At 43.8% G+C, this 26,847-nt stretch overlaps 1 protein-coding gene across 1 annotated transcript in view; it reads right to left on the reverse strand.

The window, feature by feature from the left end:
- LAMA3 (laminin subunit alpha 3) overlaps nucleotides 1-26,527 on the reverse strand; it is a 253,009-nt gene extending 226,482 nt beyond the window's left edge. Inside the window, exons 1-2 of the mRNA XM_052660252.1 lie at nucleotides 26,249-26,527; nucleotides 3,492-3,644 (exon numbers count right to left, since the gene is read on the reverse strand). Of these exons, the coding sequence (XP_052516212.1) occupies nucleotides 3,492-3,644; nucleotides 26,249-26,527 (432 nt within the window). The remainder of the gene's footprint in view (nucleotides 1-3,491; nucleotides 3,645-26,248) is intronic.
- Nucleotides 26,528-26,847: the final 320 nt, after the last annotated feature.

The raw sequence follows: 26,847 nt of genomic DNA on the forward strand, positions 1-26,847 counted from the left end.
AGTTTCGGATCAGCAGATGCAAACAAGTATATGTAGGATGGGGCTTCCTTGGTGGCTCCGTAGTAAAGAATCCACCTGCCAATGCAGGAGACACAAGTTTGATCCTTGGTGCGGGAAGATCCCACATGCCATGAGACCACTAAGCCCGTGCGCCACAACTATTGAACCTGTGCTCCAGAGCCCAGAAGCTGCAATTACTGAAGCCCCCACGCTCTAGAGCCTGTGCTCTGCACCAAGAGAAGCCACAGCAAGGAGAAGCCCATGGACCACAACTAGAAAGTAGCCCCTGCTCACTGCAGCTACAGAAAAGCCCTCATAGCAATGGAGACCCAGCACAGACAAAAATAATTAAATAAATAATTTAAAAGATTTTTATAAATCTTTTTTTATAAAAAAGAATTTTCTTAATCTTTTTTAAAAAAAGTATGTATAGGATGGATAAACAACAAGGTCCTACCATATAGCACAGGGAACTATATTTAATATCCTGTGATAAAGCATAATGGAAAAGAATATTTTTAAAAGAATGTATATATGTATAACTGAGTCACTTTGCTATATAGCAGTAATTAATATTGTAAATCAACTATACTTCAATTTAAAAATAAATTTTTAAAAATTAAAAAAATCAAGATTTGCATTTCCTAAATCTAAAGTCCATAGGTCACGATTCAATTATGAAATCTATCCTCTCAGTGACACTTTCATGGTTAATTTCAGCAAAAAGGAAAAAATATAGATCCTATGGACGGGGTGTAAGATGTGAACCCTACGAAATAAAACATGCTTACTACGTGTTGCTCCAACACAAGAGGGAAGAAACATGCTCAGTCTGACATGATGTATATTGATTTTCCTGTCTCTAGACTTTCCTAGAGTATTTTCTACAGGATCATCACAGTCCTTTCCAGAGGAGCAGAAGTTAGGAGTCAGTCTATTTTAATAACGTGTTTATTGGCACTGACTTTATTTTATTAAAGGAAAACTTACTTTAAAACCACTGGCCTGAAGAGGTTTAAAAATGAAGCAGTCAACTCATTCAAACCTCACAGCAATTCTACGAAGTGAACACTAGTATCATTTCACTGTATAAATGTGAAAACTGAAGCAGAGAGCAGTTACATTTATTGCTCAGGGTCACCCAGTAAGTAAGCAGCATACCAGAGCATGAACCAGGGTGGGTTGACCCCAGGACCCACACTCTCAGCCACCTGTAGAGCAGCCTCCCAGCTAGGAAGGAAGTGGGTGGGCATCGTCTACTTGAAAATGTTGGCCATGGCTCATGTCTGTCAGCAACCTGAAAATTACTAAATTATCTCTATGTTGGTGTTTTATTAATTCATCTGTCTTAATTAGGGATTTTTCAATACATCAAAAGAGTACTTTTAAAAGGTAGGTTTAAGAAAAGCCTTCAGGGGAAAAGAGCAAATCCAGAAGGCACTCGTATGTTCAGTAAACATCATTTAATAGGTTAAAATTCCCAACTAACTACAGAAATCCTCAGTTTAAAAAGTGGTATGATAGGCAAATCCTAGTCATTACATGCAAAATCTCTACTGAATTAGTGCTAGAAGGATAAGACTAAATCGTGGTTGAAACTGGGGTTATGGAGTCTTTCAAACCATGCCAGATCTCCCTGAATTATCTCTGATGCAAATTGATGATGGAAAATATTTTCAGGAGAGGCCTGATTTAACAAAACTTTTGGGAAAAGAAACGGAGAACCCTTCTATCATGAAACTGAATATAATACACTCTTTGGAAGAAATCTCAGTAACAATCAATTTCTAGTCTGTGGGATGCAGTTCCTTTTTAGGTCTTTATTGAGTTTGTTACAACATTGCTTCTGTTTTATGATTTGGTTTTTTGGTTTTCTGGCATCAAGGTATGTGAGATCTTGGCTCCCTGACCAGGGATCAAACCTGTACTCACTCCCTGCACTGGAAGACAAATTCTACTTGTGCTTAACAAATTACTGCAAACTCAGTGGCTTAAAACAACACCATTTATTATCTCGCAGTTCTTTACATCAGGGATCTGGGCATGGTGGGACCAGGTTTTCTGTCAAGGCTCCCATCAAGGTGTCCACTAAATGCCTGAAAAGGTTTACTTAAAGTTTGCACATGTTGTTAGCAGAATCTAGATCCTTATGGTTGCAGGACAGGTTCCCGCTTTTCTTGCTGGTTGTTGGCTGGGACCTCTCTCCATTTCTAGAACCAACTCTTAGATCTCTGCCATATGGCCATCACCACAGGAAGCTTTCCCTTTGAGATTAGCAGGTAAACTTATCATGTTTCAAATCTCTTCCTTGGGATAGGGCCAGTCCGTTTTAAGAGCTCCCCTAATTAGAAGAGGTCCCCAGGATAGTGTTCCTTTTGAGCAACTGACTTGGGATCTTTAATGCACCTGCAAAATCCCTTCATCTCTTGTCATATGATATCATTTTATCATGGAAGTGACATCCATCATATTTATAGAGCTGTCCACACTCAAAAAAGAGGGGCATGAAACATCCTAGGACCATCTTAGCCTCTCACAGGAGGACAGGTCTTAATCAGATTCCCTCATGGACCAGATGGCCAAACAAGATCAAAAACTATGGTAGATACTGCTCACAGAGTCAAGATTTCCAGGAAAGAGAATGCTATAAAGATATCTTTGCCATACCCATGTTCATAGCATTATTCACAATAGAGGTGAGAGCATAAAGGTGAAAGCAACCCAAGCGGCCAGTGGTGGATGAATAAATAACCAAAATGTGGTATCCGTACAATGGAATATTATTCAGCCTCTAAAAGAAAAGAAATTTTGACACATGCTGCAACACGGATGAACCCTGAAGACATTCTGCTAAGCAAAATACGCCAATCACAAAAGGACAAATACGGTGTGATTCCACTTATATGAGGTACCGAGGGCAGTCAGACTCACAGAGACAGAAAGTAGAATGGACAGTCAGTGTTTAATGAGTACAGAGTACCAGTTTTCCAAAATTAAAAAGTGTTGAATATTGATTTCACAACACTGTGAACTGATTTAACACTACTGAACTGTACACTTAGAAATGGCTAAGATGCTAAATTTCACATTATGTGTACTTTATCACAGTCAAAAACAATAATAAAAAATACCCTTGTTGATACTACTTACAATTATTGTTTTAGCTCATTTAATAGGCAGGTATGGGTGTTTGCACTGTGACAGGCACTGTGCTGGGTGTTGAGGGATGCAAATATTAAAGTCAAGGGCTTCATAGTATTAGTAAACTGAAACTGAAGCTTGTTTTTAAAATAATCATTATTTCAGAAATAATCACAGGAATATTTGTATACAAGGATAGATATATGGCTGATTCACCTTGCTATACAGCAGAAACTAACACAACATTGTAAATCAACTATATGCCAATAAAAATTAATTGCAAAAAGCAATAACCACAGAAACAATGATTCGAGCTAATTTTCCCCATTCCAGAGGAAAGCACAACTCACTTGCCCCAGGTCCAGGGTGACGTTGACTTTGTTGTACTGCATGCCTGATGAAAGGGGAGGGCTTTGCCACCAACGCTCTGATCCATCAATTGCATTGGTGACAGGGTGTGCTTTCCTGGGGTCCTCAGAATTGCAGTAGTCACAGAACTGCCCCTGGGGGAAAAAAAAAAGTTCTTCTTTAATTTTTAAGTAATTTCTTATCAATTTAGTCAAAGAGGTAATCAAAACAAAGACGCTTTATACAGCTTAGACATGCCAACTGTTGAAGTTTATCATCATATTTTCAGAAGACAGTAGTAAGGCTTTCTCTTTTCCATTTCATCTTAAACCGTATCACCTGCTTAGACCTCTGTTCATCGTGTTTCTAGGATACACATTATATTATCTTCCATCCATTACAGCTACGTTTTTCTTGTCCTGTGTGACACTAAGAAGAGCCTGCTGTGCTTGGGCTGCGATGATGTTCTCCTTCAGCAAATCCATGTCAACTCTTCACATCCTCCTCTGCAAGGCGTGTGTCAGGCCCTGGGCTCCAAAGAGAAGCCCTGCTCACAGCCCCAGTGGAGGTGATAACCATATAAGTAACCACAAGGGGGTAGGTGTGGCAAGAGCATAGAGCCCAGGGCCTAAGGTGGTAGATATTCTATGAGCTCAGGAAAGGCTGCGCAAAGAGGTGGGATTTAAGCTGCCTGTGAAGATGGAAAGGACGCTGGTAAGTGGCAGTGAGCAGCCAATCGGGAAGGTGTTCCAGGCAGAGGAACCAGCACCAGCAAAGACACAGAGACCAGCTGGCCCATTTAAACAAGAGGACATGGAAGGCAACACTTGAAAGGTAAGTGGCAGAGATGTGGCTAGACTGTGGGAGTTGGCAGTTCATTTAGTAGGTAAATGGGAACTCATTTTTATCTGGAGTGGTTATTCATTTAATATTATCATCTCTACTGAATTCTGATTCTACTGATATCACCTCATCTTCTTACTGAATTACTCTTTTTTAGTAAGCGGATTCTCTTGATTCTATCTTGTTTTGTTTCTGAAATGAATAATTTTAGTGCCCTTATAGCTCAGATGGTAAAGAATCCACCAGCAATGCAGAAGACCTAGGTTTGATCTCTGGGTCAGGAAGATCCCCTGGAAATGGCAACCCACTCCAGTATTCTTGCCTAGAGAATCCCAGGGACAGAGGAGCCTGGAGGGCTACAGTCCATGGGGTCCCAAAGAGGAGGACACGACCAAGCAACTAAGCATGCACCACCTAATAAGCTGATCATAGGCCTTTATATATTGAGTTTATTTCAATTTGTTCAAAGCCTATGCTTACTCAGTAGTGGACTTCACATACTGAAATGCTTTGCTCCTCAATTAAATGATCTTAGAGCATAACCACTACATAAGAGGAGGTGGTGTTGTTGTTGCTGTTGCTGTTGTTTAGTTACTAAGTTGTGTCCAACTCTTGAGACCTCAAGGACTGTAGCCAGCCAGGCTCCTCTGTCCTTGGGATTTCCCAGGCAAGAATGCTGGAAATAGATTGCCATTTCCTTCTCCAGGAGATCTTCCCAACCCAGGGACCAAACCTGTGTCTCCTGCATCGGCAGACATATTCTTTACCGCTGAGCAACCAGGGAAGTCCACGTACAGAGAAGCAAACTGAGACTCACAGCCTCTCCAGAAATGTGCTGTGTTAAAAGGGTAGCTCTGCCCTGGATGAACATCTTGGAAATTAACTTTTCAGTGTTCAAGGATAAATTTGATCCTGGGGTGAAGCCAAATGCATGACCAAATGCATTCGTCAAATGTGTTACAGAGGGTTTTTTCATATATGATGATAAATTATGTACAACTTTATCTTTTGACCTTACATGAAGAGAATTCTGTAACCCAGAAGCAGCACTGTGGGGTTGGCAGTCCCATCAGTTCATGAGGTCAGAGGCCTTGTGACTTGCTTTTCCCCAAATCACTACAGCCCAGCACGTCACAGAAGCCCAATAAAGGAATAAGCATCTCAGGGTTTTCCAAAAATAAATTTGAGTTCTTTCTCCAAAATGTTGTTATTAATAAAAAGCATCTGTGCTGTGCTCAGCTGTATCCAACTCTCTGTGACCCCATGGACTGTAGTCTGCCAGGCTCCTCTGTCCATGAGATTCTCCAGGCAAGAATACTGGAGTGGGCTACCATGCCCTCCTCCAAGGCATCTTCCCAGCTCAGGGAATGAACCCAAGTCTCCTGCTCTCCTTCATTCTAAGCAGATTCTTTACCCACTGAGCTATTTGGGAAGCCCCCAAAAAGTGTAATTAACAACTGTTTAAGCTAGGACATCTTAACATTTATGAGTATTTTTCCTTTCACTGATTTTTATTTTTCCCATTTTCTCCCTAGAAATCATTTTACCAGTTTAATTACTGGTAAAGGAATTAAATTATTTCTCCTTGAAGTTTATAAGGAGACATGATACAAGTAAATCTCTTTCAAGGATGTGGATGCTTACAATCTACATTTATCTCTTTTGGCCACAAGGCATGTGGGATCTTAGTTCCTCAGCCAGGGATGGAACCCACACCCCCGACATTAGAAGGCAAAGTCTTAACCACTGGACTGCCAGGGAAGTCTCGATATGATGCTTTTTGTGTTGTTATAGAAGAACTGAGAACATAACATTAGAAATTAAAGTTTTAAATCTCTTAGTGGAAAATAAAAGGTAAATACTTTTTAGAATGTAGAGCAAGGAAAGAGTTCTTAAACAAGGTTCAGAGAGCACTGACACAAAAAAAGAGACAGATCTGACTACATTAAAATTAAGAACATTGGGTCCATCAACAGACTAATGAATAAAGAAGATGTGGTATGTATGTATGTGTATATATATATACACACACAGAATATATAGTGAAATATTACTCAGCCATAAAAATGAAATAATGCCACTTGCAGCAACATGGATGGACCGAGAGATTATCATACTAAGTGAAGAAGTCAGACAGACAAATGTCATATGGTATCACTTGTATGTGAAATCTAAAACAATGATACAAATGAACTAATTTACAAAACAGAAACAGACTTACAGACATAGAAAATAAACCTAACAAAAGGGAAGGGGGAGACGGATAAACTGGAAATTGGGGATTAACAGATACACTCTACTTGTATATGAAATAGATAAGCAACAAAGACCTACTGTAGAATACAGGGAACTATATTCAATACCTTGTAATAACCTATAATGGAAAAGAATCTGAAAAAGAATATATACATATATGTATGTATGCACATGCTTGCTCCTTGGAGAAAAGCTATGACAAACCTAGACACCATATTAAAAGCAGAGATATCACCTTGCTGACAAAGATACGTACAGCCAAAGCTATGGTGTTTCCAGTAGTCATGTATGGATGTGAGAGTTGGACCATAAAGAAGGCTGAGCACTGAAGAACTGATGCTTTCGAATTGCAGTGTTGGGGAAGATTCCTGAGTCCCTTGGACAGTAAGGAGATCAAACCAGTCAATCCTAAAGGAAATCAGTCCTGAATATTCATTGGAAGGACTGATGCTAAAGCTTTGATACTTCGGCCACCTGATGTGATGAGCCGACTCATTGGAAAAGACCCTGATACTGGGAAAGATTGGGGGCAGGAGAAGAAGAGGGTGACAGAGGATGAGATGGTTGGATGGTATCACTGACTCAATGGACATGAATTTGAGCAAACTCTGGGAGATGGTGAAGGACAAGGAAGCCTGGCGTGCTGTAGTCCATGGAGTGGCAGAGTTGGACACAACTTAGCGACTGAACAACAACGTCTGTACACAGTGCAATCACTCTGCTATACACCTGAAACATTTTAATACAATCAACTATACTTCTTTTTTTTTTTTTTGGCCACACAGCACATGGGAATCTTAGTTGCCCAACCAGGGATTGAACTCAAGTTCCCTCAGTACACGTACAGAGTCTTAACTGCTGGACCACCAGGGAAGTCCCATGTTTTACTATTTAAAACCCATCCATCCACATACACATTAAGGCTGATCATGCGAGGACCAATGATGAAAGGATGCCATAAACTGAGGGTTGTGAACAATCCATAATGCAATTCTGCACCTCAGGTCAAATATTCCTAAATAACCACAAATAAATAAAAGGACAAAAAGTCAGAGAAGAGGGGGACAGGGAGAGAACAAAGAGAACTCTTTACATCTTTGTGTTCAGGTATTCATCGACCCAGGCAACAAACCTGTACAGACCATCTGTGCAGAATCGGAAGCTGCTTCAGACAGAGGTGAGAATACTGAAAGATAAACAAGACAAGGGACTCTCCCTCTGAATTGTGTCAAGGCTGTTATTAGCCTAGTCCTGTGGGAAATAGCAAATAGAAGAGGCTGGAAAGGAAGGAGACAAAACTGTTCAAATAAACAACAAAGAGAGTTGAGATCCAAGACTGGAGGGTCCCAGAGGACATGCCACTGTTCACCCAGAGGCCCAAGGAGTAACCTACACATTTTTAGAGAGACGGGAAAAAATTAGTCTCTCCTAGTTGCTCACATTTTTAATCATTCTCCTTATTCAGAAACCTCGTACTAATATTGTAAAGCAATTATCCTTCAACTAAAAATGAATCAATTAAAAAAAAAAAAAACCTTCTTACATATAAGACTGTGCAATTGCATTCACGGCCCAAACACTGTTTTGTTCTCAGAAACTAGAGGCTGATTACAGCACCACTCCCTACCACGACTTCTCTTTTATTGTTTGAACAATCATTCATTCATTCAACTTTTCCAGATCGCTTCCAATGTGTGTTGGATGCTAGGGTAGAAACAAAGGAACAAACAAGAGTGGGACCCTGCTCTAGAAGAAATTCAGTGGGAGAGAAGAGAAGTAACTCAAACACAAGATGTCACCAGCAGGTGCTCTGATAAAGGGAGCACTGGGCAGGGAGAGGTGTGGGTGCCAGGAGAGACACGCCACGCTTTCTCCTGCTAAATCTTCACCACACTCTCAGGTTTGCATCAAAGCCTTCAGAACTTAAGGACCCAGGGTATATACCCACTGCTGGGTCATATGGTAGATTTATCCCTAGTTGTTTAAGGAATGGAGACGCAGATGTAGAGCACGAATTTGTGGACACAGTGGAGGAAGGAGAAGGTGGGATGAATGCAGAAAGTGGCACTGACGTATATACACTATCCTGTGTGAAGCAGATAACTAGTGGCAACCTGCTGTATAACACAGGGAGCCCAGCCCAGGGCTGTGACGACCTAGAGGGGTGGGGTGGGGAGAGGTGAGGGAGGCTCAAGAGTGAGGGGACGTGTACAGTTATGGCTGATTCACTGTTGTACAGCAGAAACTAACACAACATTGTAAAGCAATATTCCTCCAATTAAAAAATAAATTTTTAAAAAACCCTTAAAGACACAGAAATGATGGCTCACAGAGGTGAAGGGGCTCAAACCACACAGCTAGGACCTGCAAGAACCAGGACCCGTGTGTGAATCTGGCTCAGAACGCCATCCATCCTGGCCTGCCGGCCCTAGAAGCTGCATCAGAGAGCCCCGTCTTGGATTTGGATGAAGCGTGAGGCCAAGCTGGAATCACAATTATGTGATTTTCAACACACCTGCCCGCAAGCAGCTGTGTGGGAAGAGCCCCAGCTGAGAACACCCCGTCTGACAGTCTCAGCTGCCCGCACGCAGGTGGCACAAAAAAACAAAGCAAGATCTAATCACAGGCATCCGTCAACGGCCCCGGTACACGATCACCACGTTCCCACTGCCATGAACGCCCCTCCGAGACTCCTGAAGTTACATGCCTTCAAGGCACAGTCTCAAGTGACCAGACCCCAGTCAGCTGCTGCCCTGATGTGGAGAACATTCTGGAGTGCACCCCTTCCAAACCTGGGGTTGCTCCTTCACCAAACCTTGTTCAGAACATTCTCCTTTCTGAGAGGCAGAAAGCACAAGGGCAGGTCACCTACAAGTAAAGGCAAGTGTCTTGTCAATTTCCTGAGCACCTAAACATCTTCACAGAGCGAGGTGAAGGGCAATCAGAGCACAGGAGAGCACCCAGCTCTGCTGCCCACCCCGCCGCCACAGATTTCACCCACTGGGAGGGGGAGCTTTGCCTGCCAATGTGCTGGGTTCCTGGAGGAAGGGACTTGAGAGACGAAAAAAAAAAAGGGTTCTAGGTTGGTTCCAGGTATGTATTTTTTTAAGGCAAATATCTGCAGAATGTACACCAATTACTTAAAAACTATGTCCACTCAGGACAAATTCCAGAGATTATTCTTCTCTTTCAACTTGTTTGAAATAGGTGCATTTTGCCGTAGAACAACGGAGGTCCAAATTCTGCCTCCACCAGCCACAGCTTCAAAATGTTAATCAAACTGTTCAGTCTCCCTGGGGTTTCATTTTCTCTTTGTTTAAATGGGCTAACACTACCAACCTTAGGCAGTGATCACGAGGATTCAATGAGGTACTGTCCGTAGTGATCACCCCACCACTAGAATCACTGGGGTGTTTCTCCCCAGTGATTAGGTCGCTTCTATATCTTGGCAATTGTCAATAATGTTGTTATAGACATTGGGGTGCAGACAGCTTTCCAAGCTAGTGCTTTTGGGTCTTTTGGGTATATACCCAGGAGTGGAATTGCTGAGTCATATGGTAGTTCTAGGGCTTCCACTGTGGCTCATTGTAAAGAAGCTGCCTGCCAGTGCAGGAGGCAGAAGAGACAGACATTTGACCCTTGGATTGGGAAGAGCCCCTGGAGGAGGACATGGCAGCCCACTCCAGTATTCTTGCCTGGAGAACCCCACAGACCAGGGAGCCTCGCGGGCTACAGTCCATAGCGTCGCAAAGAGTCGGACATGACTGAAGGGACAGCACGCAAGCATGCGTGGTAGCTCTACGTTTAATTTTTTGGGAGACCTCCATACTATTTCCCACAACGGCTGCACCAACTTACATTCCCACCAACAGAGCACAAGTAAAACCCAGTTTCCATAAAATCCTCTTCCTTCTACTTCCCCCTCTATTCTCTTGTTCCCTATATATAGTGCTGGCATTTTACTGGCAATAAAGGGTCACTTGGTACCTGTGGTTACAGGTAAGTGGCCTGCTTACAAACAAACCCAGGTTTCTGAGGTAGGCCAGGCCACACTTAAGCTTGTCCACATAACACCCCAAAGCCAAAGCACTTCCTCTTTAGAGCTTCATCCCAAAGCCTAGATTTATGAAAGCAGGTCTGCTCTGATAATTTGTTCATCCAGCCAACAACTACTGAGCTGCTAAGGGCCAGTTAGTGTCTCAGGAGAGAGTCTGACGTTGACCTGATTCAGTCCGCCAACCAAGCATTTCCCTCTTGATTCCACTTCAGTTATTAATGTCCTTACGAAATAATCACACTCTTTACTGCTTTATTTTCTCATTGTCCCAATGCCCTCAACTCTTTAGTTCATTCTTTTAAAATTTTATCAGCCACCTAAATTCCTTGTGTAAAATCTTTGCCACCACCGTCTTTTGTGCACACAAACCTTCAGTCATATTTAGTCTCTGCAGAGCCAATCCCAGAACACAGTGAACTGGGCCTCTCATTAGCCCCACTTCATCCTTTTCCTGACGCTGCCTCCAGAACCCCGACCAGTGAAGGACTCCTCCAGAACACTGACTCCGTGTGATAAGGGATCCAGGGCCCCCAAACTTCCACCACCCCACCTGTGTTAAGCAATCCTTACTTTATGCCCCACTGAAATTGTTCTTCACATTTAAGGATTACTCTCCATGTGGGTGATCCCTAAGTATTTGTTCAACCGAGAGCTCTTCTTATTCTGTTTAGGGACTAACTTTGACTTATCAGATTGCAAAGTCTCAAAAGCAGAGACCCTAGAACCACCTGAGAGCCCTACCCAATGCCTGCATCCTCCACCCTTCCACACACAGATAACTCACACACTGGTCAACAAACACTGCTGACTGACCGAGAGGCTGGTTATCTGGTTGAGCGCTGAAGTTACTGCCTGGGATTGAGTATTTGTGCCCCGCCCCGCCAATTCATGTAAAGACATAACCCACTAGAAGATGTTATCAGGATGAAGGCTTCAAGTACACAAGTGGGATTAGTGCCCTTAAAAAAGAGGCCCGGAGGAAATCCTTCATCCCTCCCACCTTGTGAGGACAGCGATAAAACAGCCAGGAGCAAACGTGGGTCCTCACGAAACACTGAATCTGCCCACACTTGACCTTGGATCTCAGCCTCCAGAACTCTGAGGAACAAACTTCTGGTTTTTAGAAGCTATCCAATCTATTTTTTTTGTTACAGCAGCCCCAAATGACTACCACAAGCTGTCATAGAGAATACCACACACTGGCTTAGAGCAACAGAAAGTTGTCGTCTCATGGCTCTGGAGGCTGCAAGTCTGAAATCAAGACATCGGCAAAGCCCGTTCCCTCTCATGCCTGTAGAGGAAGGATCTTCCTTTGCCCTTTCCAGCTGCCGGTGGCCCACCCCTAGCCATCAGTCTCAGCCACTGCATTAGGCACCCCTACTTTGAAATTCAACACACCGGGGCCATATCTGTCCTCCAAAGCCAGGTTGTTGAAAGTCAGGTTTTTGGTTTTTTTTTGTCAAACAGCACTTCCATCAAGGTGTTGCTCCAGCAGGATAATTCTATGACAGGGCTGCCCTGTGAATGCTTCTCCAAACAGCATCTACAAAGCGTCCATGATAAGCTGCCGCAGGGAAAACAAATAGCAGGAAAATGTGGCCCCACCCTCAGGAAGCTCATGATTTCATAAGGACACAGACATGACAATCAATGGCTTCAAGGTGATGAATGGAGTTTTAGCGAGGTGGCACAGAGCTTGGCTGGAACTCTGAGGGAAGACCAGTTGGCTCAGCAGTGTGAGCACAGCATGGCAGGTAAGAACATGAACTCTGTGAGGTGGAGTAACCTAGAGCTTGTTACACAGAGTGAAGTAAGTCAGAAAGAGAAAAGCAAACAGAGTATATTAACATGTAGATGGAAACTAGAAAAATGGTATTGAAGAACCTATTTGCAGGGAAGGAATGGAGATGCAAATGTAGAGAACGGACTCATGGACACAGTGGGGGCAGGAAAGGATGGGACCAACGGAGAAAGCGGCAAGAACACAGATACACTGTCAGGTGCTAAGATGGATGGCTGGTGAGAAGCGGCTGAGTAGCCTGGGGAGCCCAGTCTGGTGCTCCGGGAAAACCTGGAGGAATGGGATGGGGGCTGTGGAAGGAGACGCAGAAGGGAGGCAATGGATCAAGGCTGATCCGCATTGTTGTACAGCAGAAACCAACGCAAGATTGTTAAATTTTTTTTTAATTTTTAAAAAAAGAAATGAAGAGCACGAACTCTGCAGCCAGAGTACCTGGCTTTACTACCTACTCGCTGCGTGACCTTGAACAAATCACTTAACTCCTGTGTGCTTCAGTGTCCTCATTGAGACAATGAGCGTGCCAAGAGTCCCTCCTTCATAAATTGTTGTGAGGATTAAGAAGTCAGTTTGTGAAAGGTGCTTTAGAACAGTGCCAGGTGTCGGTAAGTGTTAAATTAATACTCTGCACGAAAGAGAGAAGAAAGATGGATGGCTGGTGAGAAGCTGTCGGGTAGCATGGGGAGCCCAGTCTGGTGCTCCGCAATGACCTGGAGGACTGAGATGGGGCATAGGGAGGGAGGCACAGGAGGGAAGCTAGACTGTTCTCCTTATTCACCATTCTGCCCGCCCCACCTTATTTGGTATTACTCTGTACACAGTACACAGTGCAACATGAAAGTAATGGAGAATTACTTCCATACCCCACGGTTAAGATATGCATTGAAAATCTAATTAAAACCCATACTGCTCTCAAGCTAATATTCATTTCTTACTTCCATATGTATTTTCTAAGCATCTAGGAATGGGAGGGGGATTCTCTGGTAGCTCAGCTGGTGAAGAATCTGCCTGCAATGCAGGAGACCCTGGTTCGATTCCTGGGTTGGGAAGTTCCCCTGGAGAAGGGATAGGGTATCCACTCCAGTATTCTGGCCTGGAGAATCCTCATGGACAGAGGAGCCTGGCGGGCTATGGGGTCACAAAGGGTTGGACACAACTGGGCAACTAAGCACCGGATGGGAAAACCACTGAGAGAATACAATACACTTATGACATTTGAGAAACTGGCAGGACACATGGGACTCAATGAGTTAGCTTTCCCCAGGGCACGTTACACCCTGTTGGCAGGAGGGATCTAATCAAGGATCTGCTAGATCATGCAAACAACTCTTTTCTGAGAAGCAGAAAGAGACTCCCTGACTCTCAACAGATACAGCCTTGCCCAGGCTGGATTTTCAGCCCCCTTGGCCAGGAGCTTACACATACAGCAGAAACCAGGCAGTTCCACTGACTAAAACCATTTAGTCAATAGGTCAGAGGTACCATTTACTAAATTTTTTCCTCACTAGTCAAATTGTTCCAGAATGTTGAGCAAAAGTTAACATAGGTTTCATGAAAGCTCAAATCACAACAGGAAATAAATTTATGGTCTAGAAGACTGTATTAGTGCTACCAAGTGTTAAGTCACTCAGTTGTGTCCAACTCTTTGCGACCCCACGGATGGCAGCCCGCCAGGCTTCTCTGTCCATGGAATTCCCCAGGCAAGAATACTGGAGTGGGCTGCGATTTCCTTCTCCAGGGGATCTTCCCAGGCATTGAACCTGGGCCTCCTGCATTGCACGCAGATTCTTTACCACCTGAGCCACCAGGGAAGCCCTAGTGCCACCAAAATTCACCTTAAAAAATTAATACCTCCCCCAAAATGTTACTTCAGCGGATAAAAAAATATTTGTGTGTATATGATGTGTGTCTATACAGGAATTAACAGATATATATGTAACTCCTAGCTCTATCCACTGAAAGGGTCTAGAGGCAGTGACATGCCGGTAACAATGAGCACGCCTCATATCCAGATCTTGGTTTCTACATATCTTACTAATTTAAAAAAACAAAGCTCTCTGGTTAGCTCTCTAGTTAGTTTCAACTCTGGGGAAAAGAAAATTAACAGTGACCCTAGAACATCTCGTGGTACCAGAAAGCACATAAAAAAGTGAAGTCCTGGGCTTCCCTGGTGGTTCAGTGGTGAAGAATCCACTTGCTGATGCAGGAGACACAGGTCCGATCCCTGATCTGGGAAGATCCCACGTGCCACAGAGCAACTAAGCCTCTGTGCCACAACTACTGAATCTGTGCTCTAGAGCCCAGGAGCCACAACTGCTGAGCCACGTGCCACAGCTACTGAAGCCCGCGTGCCCTAGAGCCTGTGCTCCGCAGCAAGAGAAGCCACGGCAGTGAGGAACCTAAGCACTGCACCTGGAAAGTAGACCCTGCTCGCCGCAACCAGAGAAAAGTCCCTGCGGCAACGAAGAGCCAGTGCAGTCAAAAGTAAACACACAAAATTATTAAAAACCTAAAAACAAAAACCCTACATAAATAAATAATAGCTGAACAGTTATTAACACATTCAGTTCCGTTCATTTCAGTTCAGTCACTCAGTTGTGTCCGACTCTCGGTAACCCCATGGACTGCAGCACGCCAGGCCTCCCTGTCCATCACCAACTCCCAGAGCCTACTCAAACTCATGTCCGTTGAGTCGCTGATGCCATCCAACCATCTCATCCTCTGTTGTCCCCCTTTCCTCTTACCCTCAATCTTTCCCAGCATCAGGGTCTTTTCAAATAAGTCAGTTCTTCGCATCAGGTGGCCAAAGTATTGGAGTTTCAGCTTCAGTACTAGTCCTTCCAATGAATATTCAGGATTAATCTCCTTTAGGACTGACTAGTTGGATCTCCTTGCAGTCCAAGGGACTCTCAAGAGTCTTCTCCAAGACCACAGTTCAAAAGCATCAATTCATTACCAAAACAATTTAACATGGTTATTCTGTAGAAGGCTATAAAAGTCTTTATGCCTGTGGATTATTCAGCATGTCAAATGTGTTCAGTGTATAATACACCATACATTCCACTATTAAAAGAACTTTTCACTCAAAAATTTTAAATGACTATTGTGACAAATCATTTTTGTAGCTTACCACTTCAGAAGTCTTATCTAAGAATTTTTTCACTGTATGGAAAAACATTTACTGAGCATTGACTATGTGCCAGGAAACATAATAAGTGCTTTTATCCTCCAGCAAACCTGTGAGATACACTATTATTAGTCTTATAGATGAGAAAACTGAGATTTTGCAATTTTCCAAGGTCAGAGAGGGCTGCAAGAGTAAAAATTCAAACTCAGGTCTACAAGATTGCAGAGACAGAGTTCTTCATCTCTAAGTGAGAGGAGTTTGCTAATATGTACAGTGAAGTGACACTTTATTTTCCCTCACAAGAGCTTTCCTGGTCTTTTAAGAAAACTGGGCTGTGGGACTTCCCCAATGGCCCAGGGGTGGGGAAACCTTGCAGTGTAGGTGACGCAGGTTCAATTCCTGGTCCAGGAGGATTCCACACGCTTCAGGGCAATTAGGCCCTCGCACTGCAACTAAGACCTGATGCGGCCAAATAAATAAATAAATATCTGAAACACAGAAAGAAAAATGGGCCATAAAAAGGCCAATCATCTACAGAAAGATCCATACCAAGACACATTATAACCAAACTGTCAAAGACAGAAAATTTTGAAAACAGCAAAAGCAATCCATCCCACAAAACGGATGCTCAATAAGATGAACAACCTATTTTTCATTGGAAACCATGGAAGCCAGATCACAGTGAGATTATACAGTGCTGAAAGAAAATAAAATTGTCAGTCAAGAATTCTATAAAATTAGTCTTCAAAAATGAGGCAGAAATTAAGACATCCCCAAATAAAAGCTGAAGGAGTTTGCTGCTAGTAGATAGACCTGCCCTACAAGAAATGTTAAAAGGAGTCCTTCGAGTTGAAATAAAGGACATTAGACAGTATCACAAAGCCATCCAAAGAAATACAGAATACAAATACAGGTAGCCATTTACATAGGTAAATACAAAAGCCAGCATGATTGCAATTTTGGTTTATAGCTCCTTTTTTTCCTATGTGATTTAAAAGACAAATGAATAGAACAATGACTATATTTTTATCTTGAGGGGCAACAATGTGTAAAGATGTAATGTGTGGCAATAACATGATAAAAGTGGAGGACAGACCTGTGTAGGAGCAGAGTTTTAGATGCTGTTGAAAACAGGGTTGGTATCATTTCAAACTGGACTGTTAATAGATTTAGGATGTTAATTGTAATCCTCAGAGTAAGCACTAAGAAAATAACTTTTTAAAATTTGCAGGGGACTTCCTTGGCAGTCCAGCAGTTAAGACTCCAGCTTCCACTGCAGTGGTGTGGGTTTGATCCCTGGTTGGGGAACTAAGATCCCACATGTTATGTGGTGTGATTAAACACAAACTTAACAGAACAAGAGATGAAGAGGAAATCAAAATGATACGTTAGAAACATTAAACACAAAAGCAAGCAGTAATGGAGAAACTGAGGAACTAAAAAATACATGACATATAGAAAACAAATAGCAAAATGGCAGAAATGTCTTCATTCAGAAATGTCCTTTGGACGTGAACGGATTAGACTTACCAATTAAAAGCCGAAAGTGGCAGAATAGGCTTTTAAAAATATATATATGTTCTAAAACTAGACTCCAGTGACAGTTTCACCACTCTAAAAACTTACTGAAAATTACTGGATTCACATTTTAAATGGATGTATGTTATGGCTATGGTTTTTCCTGTGGTCATGTATGGATGTGAGAGTTGGACTGTGAAGAAGGCAGAGCGCCGAAGAATTGATGCGTTTGAACTGTGGTGTTGGAGAAGACTCTTGAGAGTCCCTTGGACTGCAAGGAGATCCAACCAGTCCATTCTGAAGGAGATCAGCCCTGGGATTTCTTTGGAAGGAATGATGCTAAAGCTGAAACTCCAGTACTTTGGCCACCTCATGCGAAGAGGTGACTCATTGGAAAAGACTCTGATGCTGGGAGGGATTGGGGGCAGGAGGAGAAGGGGACACAGAGGATGAGATGGCTGAATGGCATCACGGACTCGATGGACGTGAGTCAGTGAACTCTGGGAGTTGGTGATGGACAGGGAGGCCTGGCGTGCTGCGATTCATGGGGTCGCAGAGAGTCGGACACGACTGAGCGACTGAACTAAATATTAATACAATGTAAATACTATGCAAATAGTTGCCAGCATAGGGCAAATTAAAGTTTTGCTTTGGAGAACTTTCTAAATTTTTTTTTCTCCCGAGTATTTCCAACCCACAGTTGGTTTAATCTGTGGATTTGAAATCCAGAGAGACCGAGGGCTGCCAGTAATAATGTCTTTACATTCCTTGGGTAGGTAAACATTTAAAATTAAACCACAGGGACTTCCCTGATGGTCCGGCAGTTAGAACTATGCATTCCCAATGTAGGGAGCCCAGGTTCAATCCCTGGTCAAGGAACTAGATCCCATATGTTGCAACTAAGACCTGGTGTGGCCAAATAAATATTTTTTTGAAATTAAAGCACAAACTGCGACATATTTCGATTGTAGTTACTTTTCATCAGAATAAAATTAATTTGTATATATTTTCTTATCTGCTCTTTAGGGTCAGGCTGGGACGTGCCCGTGCAGACCATTTGCTGCAAATCTGCAATGCTTGCACCTGGACACACTTCCTCTTGAGTGACAAAATACAAAGAAACTATATGGGACTAAAAATAACTTCATGCATGCTCAGTTAGGGCAAATCCTGGAAAAAGATACAAAAAGACCAAAAAACCCAACTGTCACTGGTGAAGAGCTTAGAGCAAAAGCAAGGTACAGTGCATTGCCCCCACTCCTGCCCCAGAGGCACACACCACCACCTAAGTGGTGGGCAGACCACCTAAACCACCCCTCCGACCTGACTCGAACTCTGGACGCACCCTTGCATGTTCAGTCGCTCAGTTCTGTCTGACTCTTTGTGATGCCATGGGCTGTAGCCCGCCAGGCTCCTCTGTCCGTGGGAGTTTTTCCAGGCAAGAATTCTGGAGAGGGTTGCCATTTCCTCCTCCAGGGGATCTTCCTGACCTAGGGGTCCCAGCCCAGTGTGTCTCTTGCCCTCCACACATATAAGGAACAAGCTCACCCCCCTACCTCTCCCAAGGACTGAGCAAAGGAACCTGCTGGTTCTCACTCCCCAGCTGCTGCAGCAGGGGCCCCAATAAAGCCTTGCCTGAATTTCCTGTCTGGCCTCCGATCAATTTTTATTAATTAAGGAGGCCAGGAACCCTAGCAGTAACATTTATATTAACATCAACTGTATCTTCACTTTGCCATCCTTTCATTCAATAGTCTCAGAGCATCTATTCTGTTCTAGGCTTTGTCCTAAGCACTGGAGAGACAGTGGGGAACAGGACAAGACAGGATCCCTGAATCACAGAGCTCTCAAACACCAAAACTTAATGTCTGAGCAGCTACAAGTATATAAAATCTTGTTTAATGAACCTTAAGTACAGAAAAACCATTGCAAACATTTTTTATACAACAAACAAACTACAGACTTTTTAAATGCCCTGCCTGTTGCCACATGCTACTGTTCAAGTATCCACGTTACTATTATTATAGAATCAGCCCCATAAACCCGAGTTGTTGTTTTTTTTTTCGCTAAGATGTGACTTTTATCCATTTTTTACTTTTTTGCAAAATCCTTTAGACCTGAAATTCTAAACTCTAGCTGGCCCCAAAATTTTATTTTTGGAGACTTCAAAAAAATAGAACTATTTTTATTAGCATTTCTCTGTTTCCTGGCTTGAGTTGTATATCAGCAGATTTAAGATGACTAAAACTAGAACTTCTCTGGTGGTCTAATAACTAAGACTCCACACTCCCAACGCAGGAGGTCTGGGTTTGATCCCCGGTCAGAGAACTCGATTCCACATGCCACAACTAAAGATCCTGCATGCCATAGCTAATACCCAATGCAGTCAAATAAAGATATATATATTTTAAAAGATGACCATCACTCAGGTACAGCCAAATGATTAGCCTTAATCTCTCTCCCCTTCCCCGACCTGTCTCCCACCACACCTCACTTTTCTGAAAGGAAGGTCTACACCAGCTGCTACTAACACTGAGCTAGAACAAGTGTCTAAGAGTCCAGCTTCTGGAATTCGCCTTCTCCTTCTCGTCTCCAACATATTTCTCTCCTAATTATGTAAGATCCTCTCACAATAGTCGTCAGTGCACCTGCTCAAGCCCTCAACCGTAAAAGCAGAAAGCACTTTTGCTCACCCCTTGTTTTTAGAGAAGCATAAGCCTAATCCCAGACAGCATTCTCCTCCTGCAGGCTACACCTTGGCCTGGAAATGCAGTCAGCTGGGTGACCTCAGGAAGCCACTTCCTACTCTATCTACGCCTGTAGACTCAGGTTTAAGCATCTATTATGGAAACTCAATCAGAACAAAAAACATGACTTTTCTGTACTTCTCAAAACAGTAGTGGCAAAGTACAACACTCAATAAAAATACCAGCTGAGGAGGACGAGAGTTGGCCCGTTTCTAGGCAAAACTGGGGACAAAGAATCCGCTGAAAATTTCCTGGATACCTTCCCTCCTCCTTACGTTTACTCTTCCCACAATTAGAACAGTTCTCTCCAAAGCTGGGTGTCCCAGGCAATCCAGTGGGGTGCAAGAAGTGAATACTCAAACTGTTTGGTTTACTTAAAATGAAGAAATTCAATTTTCCTAATATACAGATTGCCTCTGTATATTATGGCACCACTGATGAACTCTGAACTTGGGCAAATTCTAGGAGATGGTGAGGGACAGGGAGGCCTGGCATGCTGCAGTCCATGAGGTCACAAAGAGGTGGACACAACTGGGTGACTGAACAACAACATACTGCCTACAGGCCTTCATTCAGTTCACAAGTCAACTAGCCACAAGAGTTACGAGTGTCTGTTCAAGGGAAGAGGAGAGCTCTGACGCACGAGGCTATTACCTGCTCAGGACACGTGAAGCTTATGTGTGCTCAATTAAGTGGACAAGTGGATTCTATTCTTCTAAGCAGCAGAAGAGTTACAACATTGTACTGAAAAGGAGAGTGATCATGAAATTCTTTTGGCTACACAGGTTCACTGGTTTTCTCATGGAAAAGTACTTAAAAGACCTCTTAAATTTAAAGCTGAGTTAGTTTTTTTTCCCCACAAAAGTTCCAAACTGACAGACTTTCACTGAGATGACCAATGACTGCCGGTAATACGTGCATGCTCAGTCACTTCAGTTGTGTCTGACTCTTTGCGACCCCGTGGCCTGTAGCCCACCAGACTCCTCTGTCCACGGGATTCTCCAGGCAAGGATACTGGAATGAGTGCCATGCCCCCCCTCCAAGGGATCTTTCCAACCCAGGAATCAAACTGGCGTCTCCTAAGTCTCCTGCAATATAGGCAGATTCTTCATCGCTGAATTATTTGATAAATATTTACAAAACAACAGAGGTACTTTGTTCCATCAAAGAAAGTGTTTTGTTTTTAAAATATGTGAAAAAGTAAATACTGTTTTAAAGAAATGCATGCCTTGGAAAGAATTTTGAAAAATAGGTGTTTGGAAATGTGTCATCTTTTGTTGCTGAAAACATGGAACTGTGTTACTCTAAAAGCTCTTACATTTGTATATTTTAAAAACACAGAAACAGAATTTTCTAACATATTTCAATATTTTGCAAGAGAAGAATGAACTTTGAATCCATTGTTTATAACATTAAAATACAACACCTTCCTACCAGGAAGTACTGAATTCCACTTTAAAAATGAACATATACTGGCCAAGTTTCTACATTAAAAAAAAAAAAATAGAATAATTGGAGGATGGAGCAGAAGAACAACTACCACAGTTCAGGAAACTCTCACAGGGTCCCATTTTTAGAAAGGCTGCTCACTTAGTTTAACACTCTATCACTGCATCTTGAAAAGAAAAAGAAATGCAAAAAAGCAAAATGGCTGTCTGAGGAGGCCTTACAAATAGCTGCGAAAAGCAAACGAGAAAAGGAAAGATATACTCATTTGAATGCAAAGTTCCAAAGAATAACGAGAGATAAGAAAGCCTTCCTCAGTGATCAGTGCAAAGAAATAGAGGAAAATAATAGAATGGAAAAGACTAGAGATCTCTTCAAAAAAATTAGAGATACCAAGGGAACATTTCAGGCAAAGATGGGCTCAATAAAGGACAGAAATGGTATGGACCTAGCGAAGCAGAAGATATTAAGAGGTGGCAAGAATACACAGAAGAACTGTACAAAAAAGATCTTCACGACCCAGATAATCATGATGAATGTGGTCCACTGGAGAAGGGAATGGCAAGCCACTTCAATATTCTTGCCTGGAGAATCCCATGAACAGTAGCAAAAGGCAAAATGATAGGATACCAAAAGAGGAACTCCCCAGGTCATTAGGTGCCCAATATGCTACTGGAGATCAGTGGAGAAATAACTCCAGAAAGAATGAAGGGATGGAGCCAAAGCAAAAACTATAGCCAGCTGTGGATGTGACTGGTGATAGAAGCAAGATCCGATGCTGTAAAGAGCAATATTGCACAGGAACCTGGAATGTCAGGTCCATGAATCAAGGCAAATTGGAAGTGGTCAAACAAGAGATGGCAAGGGTGAACGTCGACATTCTAGGAATCAGCGAACTAAAATGGACTGGAATGGGTGAATTTAACTCAGATGACCATTACATCTACTACTGTGGGCAAGAATCCCTCAGAAGAAATGGAGTAGCCATCATGGTCAACAAAAGAGTCTGAAATGCAGTAATTGGATGCAATCTCAAAAATGACAGAATGATCTCTGTTCGTCTCCAAGGCAAACCATTCAATATCACAGTTATCCAAGTCTATGCCCCAACCAGTAACACTGAAGAAACTGAAGCTGAACGGTTTTATGAAGACCTACACGATCTTTTAGAACTAACACCCAAAAAAGATGTCCTTTTCATTATAGGGGACTGGAATGCAAAAGGAGGAAGTCAAGAAACACCTGGAGTAACAGGCAAATTTGGCCTTGGAAGGCGGAATGAAGCAGGGCAAAGACTAATAGAGTTTTGCCAAGAAAATGCACTGGTCATAGCAAACACCCTCTTCCAACAACACAAGAGAAGACTCTACACATGGACATCACCAGATGGTCAACACAGAAATCAGATTGATTGTATTCTTTGCAGCCAAAGATGAAGAAGCTCTATACAGTCAACAAAAACAAGACCTGGAGCTGACTGTGGCTCAGATCATGAACTCCTTATTGCCAAATTCAGAATTAAATTGAAAAAAGTAGGGAAAACCGCTAGACCATTCAGGTATGACCTAAATCAAATCCCTTATGATTATACAGTGGAAGTGAGAAATAGATTTAAGGGTCTAGATCTGATAGATAGAATGCCTGATGAACTATGGACGGAGGTTTGTGACATTGTACAGGAGACAGGGATCAAGACCATCCCCATGGAAAAGAAATGCAAAAAAGTAAAATGGCTGTCTGGGGAGGCCTTACAAATAGCTGTGAAAAGAAGACAGGCGAAAAGCAAAGGAGAAAAGGAAAGATATAAGCATCTGAATGCAGAGTTCCAGAGAATAGCAAGAAGAGATAAGAAAGCCTTCTTCAGCGATCAATGCAAAGAAATAGAGGAAAACAACTGAATGGGAAAGACTAGTGATCTCTTCAAGAAAATTAGAGATACCAAGGGAACATTTCATGCAAAAATGGGCTGGATAAAGGACAGAAATGGTCTGGACCTAAGAGAAGCAGAAGATATTAAGAAGAGGTGGCAAGAATACACGGAAGAACTGTACAAAAAAGATCTTCACGACCCAGATAATTATGATGATGTGATCACTCATCTAGAGCCAGACATCCTGGAATGTGAAGTCAAGTGGGCCTTAGAAAGCATCACTACGAACAAAGCTAGTGGAGGTAATGGAATTCCAGTGGAGCTGTTTCAAATTCTGAAAGATGATGCTGTGAAAGTGCTGCATTCAATATGCCAGCAAGTTTGGAAAACTCAGCAGTGGCCACAGGACTGGAAAAGGTCAGTTTTCATTCCCATTCCAAAGAAAGGCAATGCTGAAGAATGCTCAAACTACCGCACAATTGTACTCATCTCACATGCTAGACAAGTAATGCTCAAAATTCTCCAAGCCAGACTTCAGCAATACGTGAACCGTAAACTCCCTGATGTTCAAGCTGGTTTTAGAAAAGGCAGAGGAACCAGAGATCAAATTGCCAACATCTACTGGATCATCGAAAAAGCAACAGAGTTCCAGAAAAACATCTCTTTCTGCTTTATTCACTATGCCAAAGCCTTTGACTGTGTGGATCACAATAAACTGTGGAAAATTCTGAAAGAGATGGGAATACCAGACCACCTGACCTGCCTCTTGAGAAACCTGTATGCAGGTCAGAAAGCAACAGTTAGAACTGAACATGAACAACAGACTGGTCTCAAATAGGAAAAGGAGTATGTCAAGGCGGTATATTGTTACCCTGCTTGTTTAACTTATATGCAGAGTACATCATGAAAAATGCTGGGCTGGATGAAGCACAAGCTGGAATCAAGTTTGCCGGGAGAAATATCAATAACCTCAGATATGCAGATGACACCATCCTCGGCAGAAAGTAAAGAAGAACTAAAGAGCCTCTTGATGAAAGTGAAAGAGGAGAGTAAAAAAGTTGGCTTAAAGCTCAACATTCAGAAAACGAAGATCATGGCATCCGGTCCCATCACTTCATGGCAAATAAATGGGCAAACAGTGAAAACAGTGGTTGACTTTATTTTGGGGGCTCCAAAATCACTGCAGATGGTGACTGAAGCCATAAAATTAAAAGACACTTACTCCTTGGAAGGAAAGTTATGACCAACTAGACAGCATATTAAAAAGCAGAGACATTACTTTGCCAACAAAGGTCCGTCTAGTCAAGGCTATGGTTTTTCCAGTAGTCATGTACGGATGTGAGTTGGACTATAAAGAAAGCTGAGTGCCGAAGAATTGATGCTTTTGAACTGTGGTCCCGGAAAAGACTCTTGAGAGTCCCTTGGACTGCAAGGAGATCCATCCAGTCCATCCTAAAGGAGATCAGTCCTGAGTGTTCATTGCAAGGACTGATGTTGAAGCTGAAACTCCAATACTCTGGCCACCTGATGGGAAGAGCTGACTCACTGGAAAAGACCCTGATGCTGGGAAAGATTGAAGGCTGGAGAAGGGGATGACAGAGGATGAGATGGTTGGGTGGTACCACCGACTCAATGGACATGGGTTTGGGTGAACTCCGGGAGTTAATAGACAGGGAGGCCTGGCTTGCTGCGGCCCATGGGGTCACAAAGAGTTGGACATAACTGAGGGACTGAACTGAACTGATATGCATAATTTTTGAATAAGCAGCTCCACAATTTCATTTTGCAAATTATGCAGCTGGCTCTGGAACTCAGGAGTCAAGGTAGTTTTCATTTTAATTTACGTATTTTTGAGGTATTTTCTCAGTGACGACAACCACAAAATATCAAGTATGAATGTAAAACCAACTTTGAATGGCTATATCATGCTGCTAAACTACACTTGTCAAAAATAATTATATATGATTAGTACTTGTTTATTTATAACTAGTTATACACAATCACAAATAAAACATTTAGAGAATGCAAAATTATTTGGAGTTGTTACTAAAGAAAATTAAAAGCATGTTTATTTCTATTTTATATTTATAGTACACACAAATTAATGTCATACATGCATATCATTTATAAATAAGTTAGCATCTATTTCATAATATACTGCATGTTCAACAATTTGTCAAAAGACTTTCTAAAACAGACCTAGCCTCCGAATGATAATCTTTTCCTTTTGGAGCCCAAACTCTGAAATTACTCCCTCTTCCGGCAATCATTTACTCAGCAATACTTCAGGAGACAGGGAGGGAGGCAGTGACCAGCTTGGTTGGTAAAGAGGATTTAGAGTCAGGACTGGGTTCAAACCCAAGTGTCCTCTATGAAGTATCCGCATGTGTTAACCTTTCACCTGATCAGTGCCCAGAGTAGCCTGACGCTCATGTGTAAGGACCTGGCACACCTCCAGATGCTGAGGAAGCACCAGTAACACCGGCATCCGCACAGGAGTTTCCAGTAGGAGCCTGATGGACTCAGTACCCTTGTCTCTACCTGGTCCACTCGGCCGAGAGACTCTGGATGGTGGCAGTACTTCAGGTTGTGAGGTGAGCTGCCTCTTTCTGGGGACACCGGAGTGGTAATACTGATATAACTCAAAGGTTTCTCTCTTTAAATATACCAGGGGATCTAACTGCTATTAATGTCTCTTCATAAAGTCAGGGAGATGAGGGCCTGGACGGAGGGGCGTCGGTGAGGCCCTCGGGGACTCAAGGCCCCGCCGGGCGCTCCCTGGGTGACGGATGCAGCAGGGCTGGACCACCGTTCAGGCCATCCCAGGAGCGCAGCTTCGGACTTTCTCCTGGGCTCGCCCAAACGGAACCTCAGCCCTTCACCTCGCGTGCTTCACCCATCCCGCCCTCGAGCGGCCTGTCCCCGAGGGCAGTGCTCCCCAAGATCACTCCGGGGCACCGCGCCCACCTCCGGAGGCCGCGGAGCCCCGCAGGAGTTCCCCAAGAGAGCGCGAGGGAAAGGGTCCGACCCCTTCGCCTCAGGGTGGCTGCCCCGCGCGGGGAGGGAGCCCGCCGCCCGCGGTTCCCCGGGACCTTACCTGGATGGTGTGGCCGCTGCCTGGGGCGGTGGGGCCCCCCACCAACTTGCAGTAGAGCTCGGGCCGGGGCCGCGCGCCCCCGGGCTCCCGCTCCCCGCAGGTGGCGGTGGCCCAAATCCTGGCCGCCTCGGCCAGGTTGAAGTAGGGCGGGTGCAGGCTGAGCCGGGCCGGGGCCGGCGGGTGTCGAGCCGCCGCGCACCCCGCCTGCACCAGCAGCAGCGACAGCAGCGGCAGCACCGACCCCGATGCCCAGTCCCGAGCCCGCCGGGCCGCTGCCATCCCGCCGCGAGCGGTCCTCCTGGCTGGGCGGCCCGCGGAGGGGCTGGGGACCCCGCGGTCCCGCGAACGATGCTCACGCGACGAGCGAGCGCCGCCCGGGCGTGGGTGGTGGCGGCCGATGCGCGCCCACGCCCCACGCGCCGGGTGCCGGCGGCGAGGGGGCGGCTCCTCGGGGCTGGAACGTGCGGCGGCCGCAGCGGGCACCCGCCCGACCAGGAACTGACAGCGCTGGGCCTCGGCCCGAAGACTGCGGCTCCGCCAGCGCGCTGCAAACTTCGCGGGCGGGGAGGGCCAGAGGCGTGTCCCGGTTCCCACCCCCG

Source organism: Budorcas taxicolor, chromosome 22 (genome assembly GCF_023091745.1).
Source record: "Budorcas taxicolor isolate Tak-1 chromosome 22, Takin1.1, whole genome shotgun sequence".
NCBI classification, from domain to species: Eukaryota; Metazoa; Chordata; class Mammalia; order Artiodactyla; family Bovidae; genus Budorcas; species Budorcas taxicolor.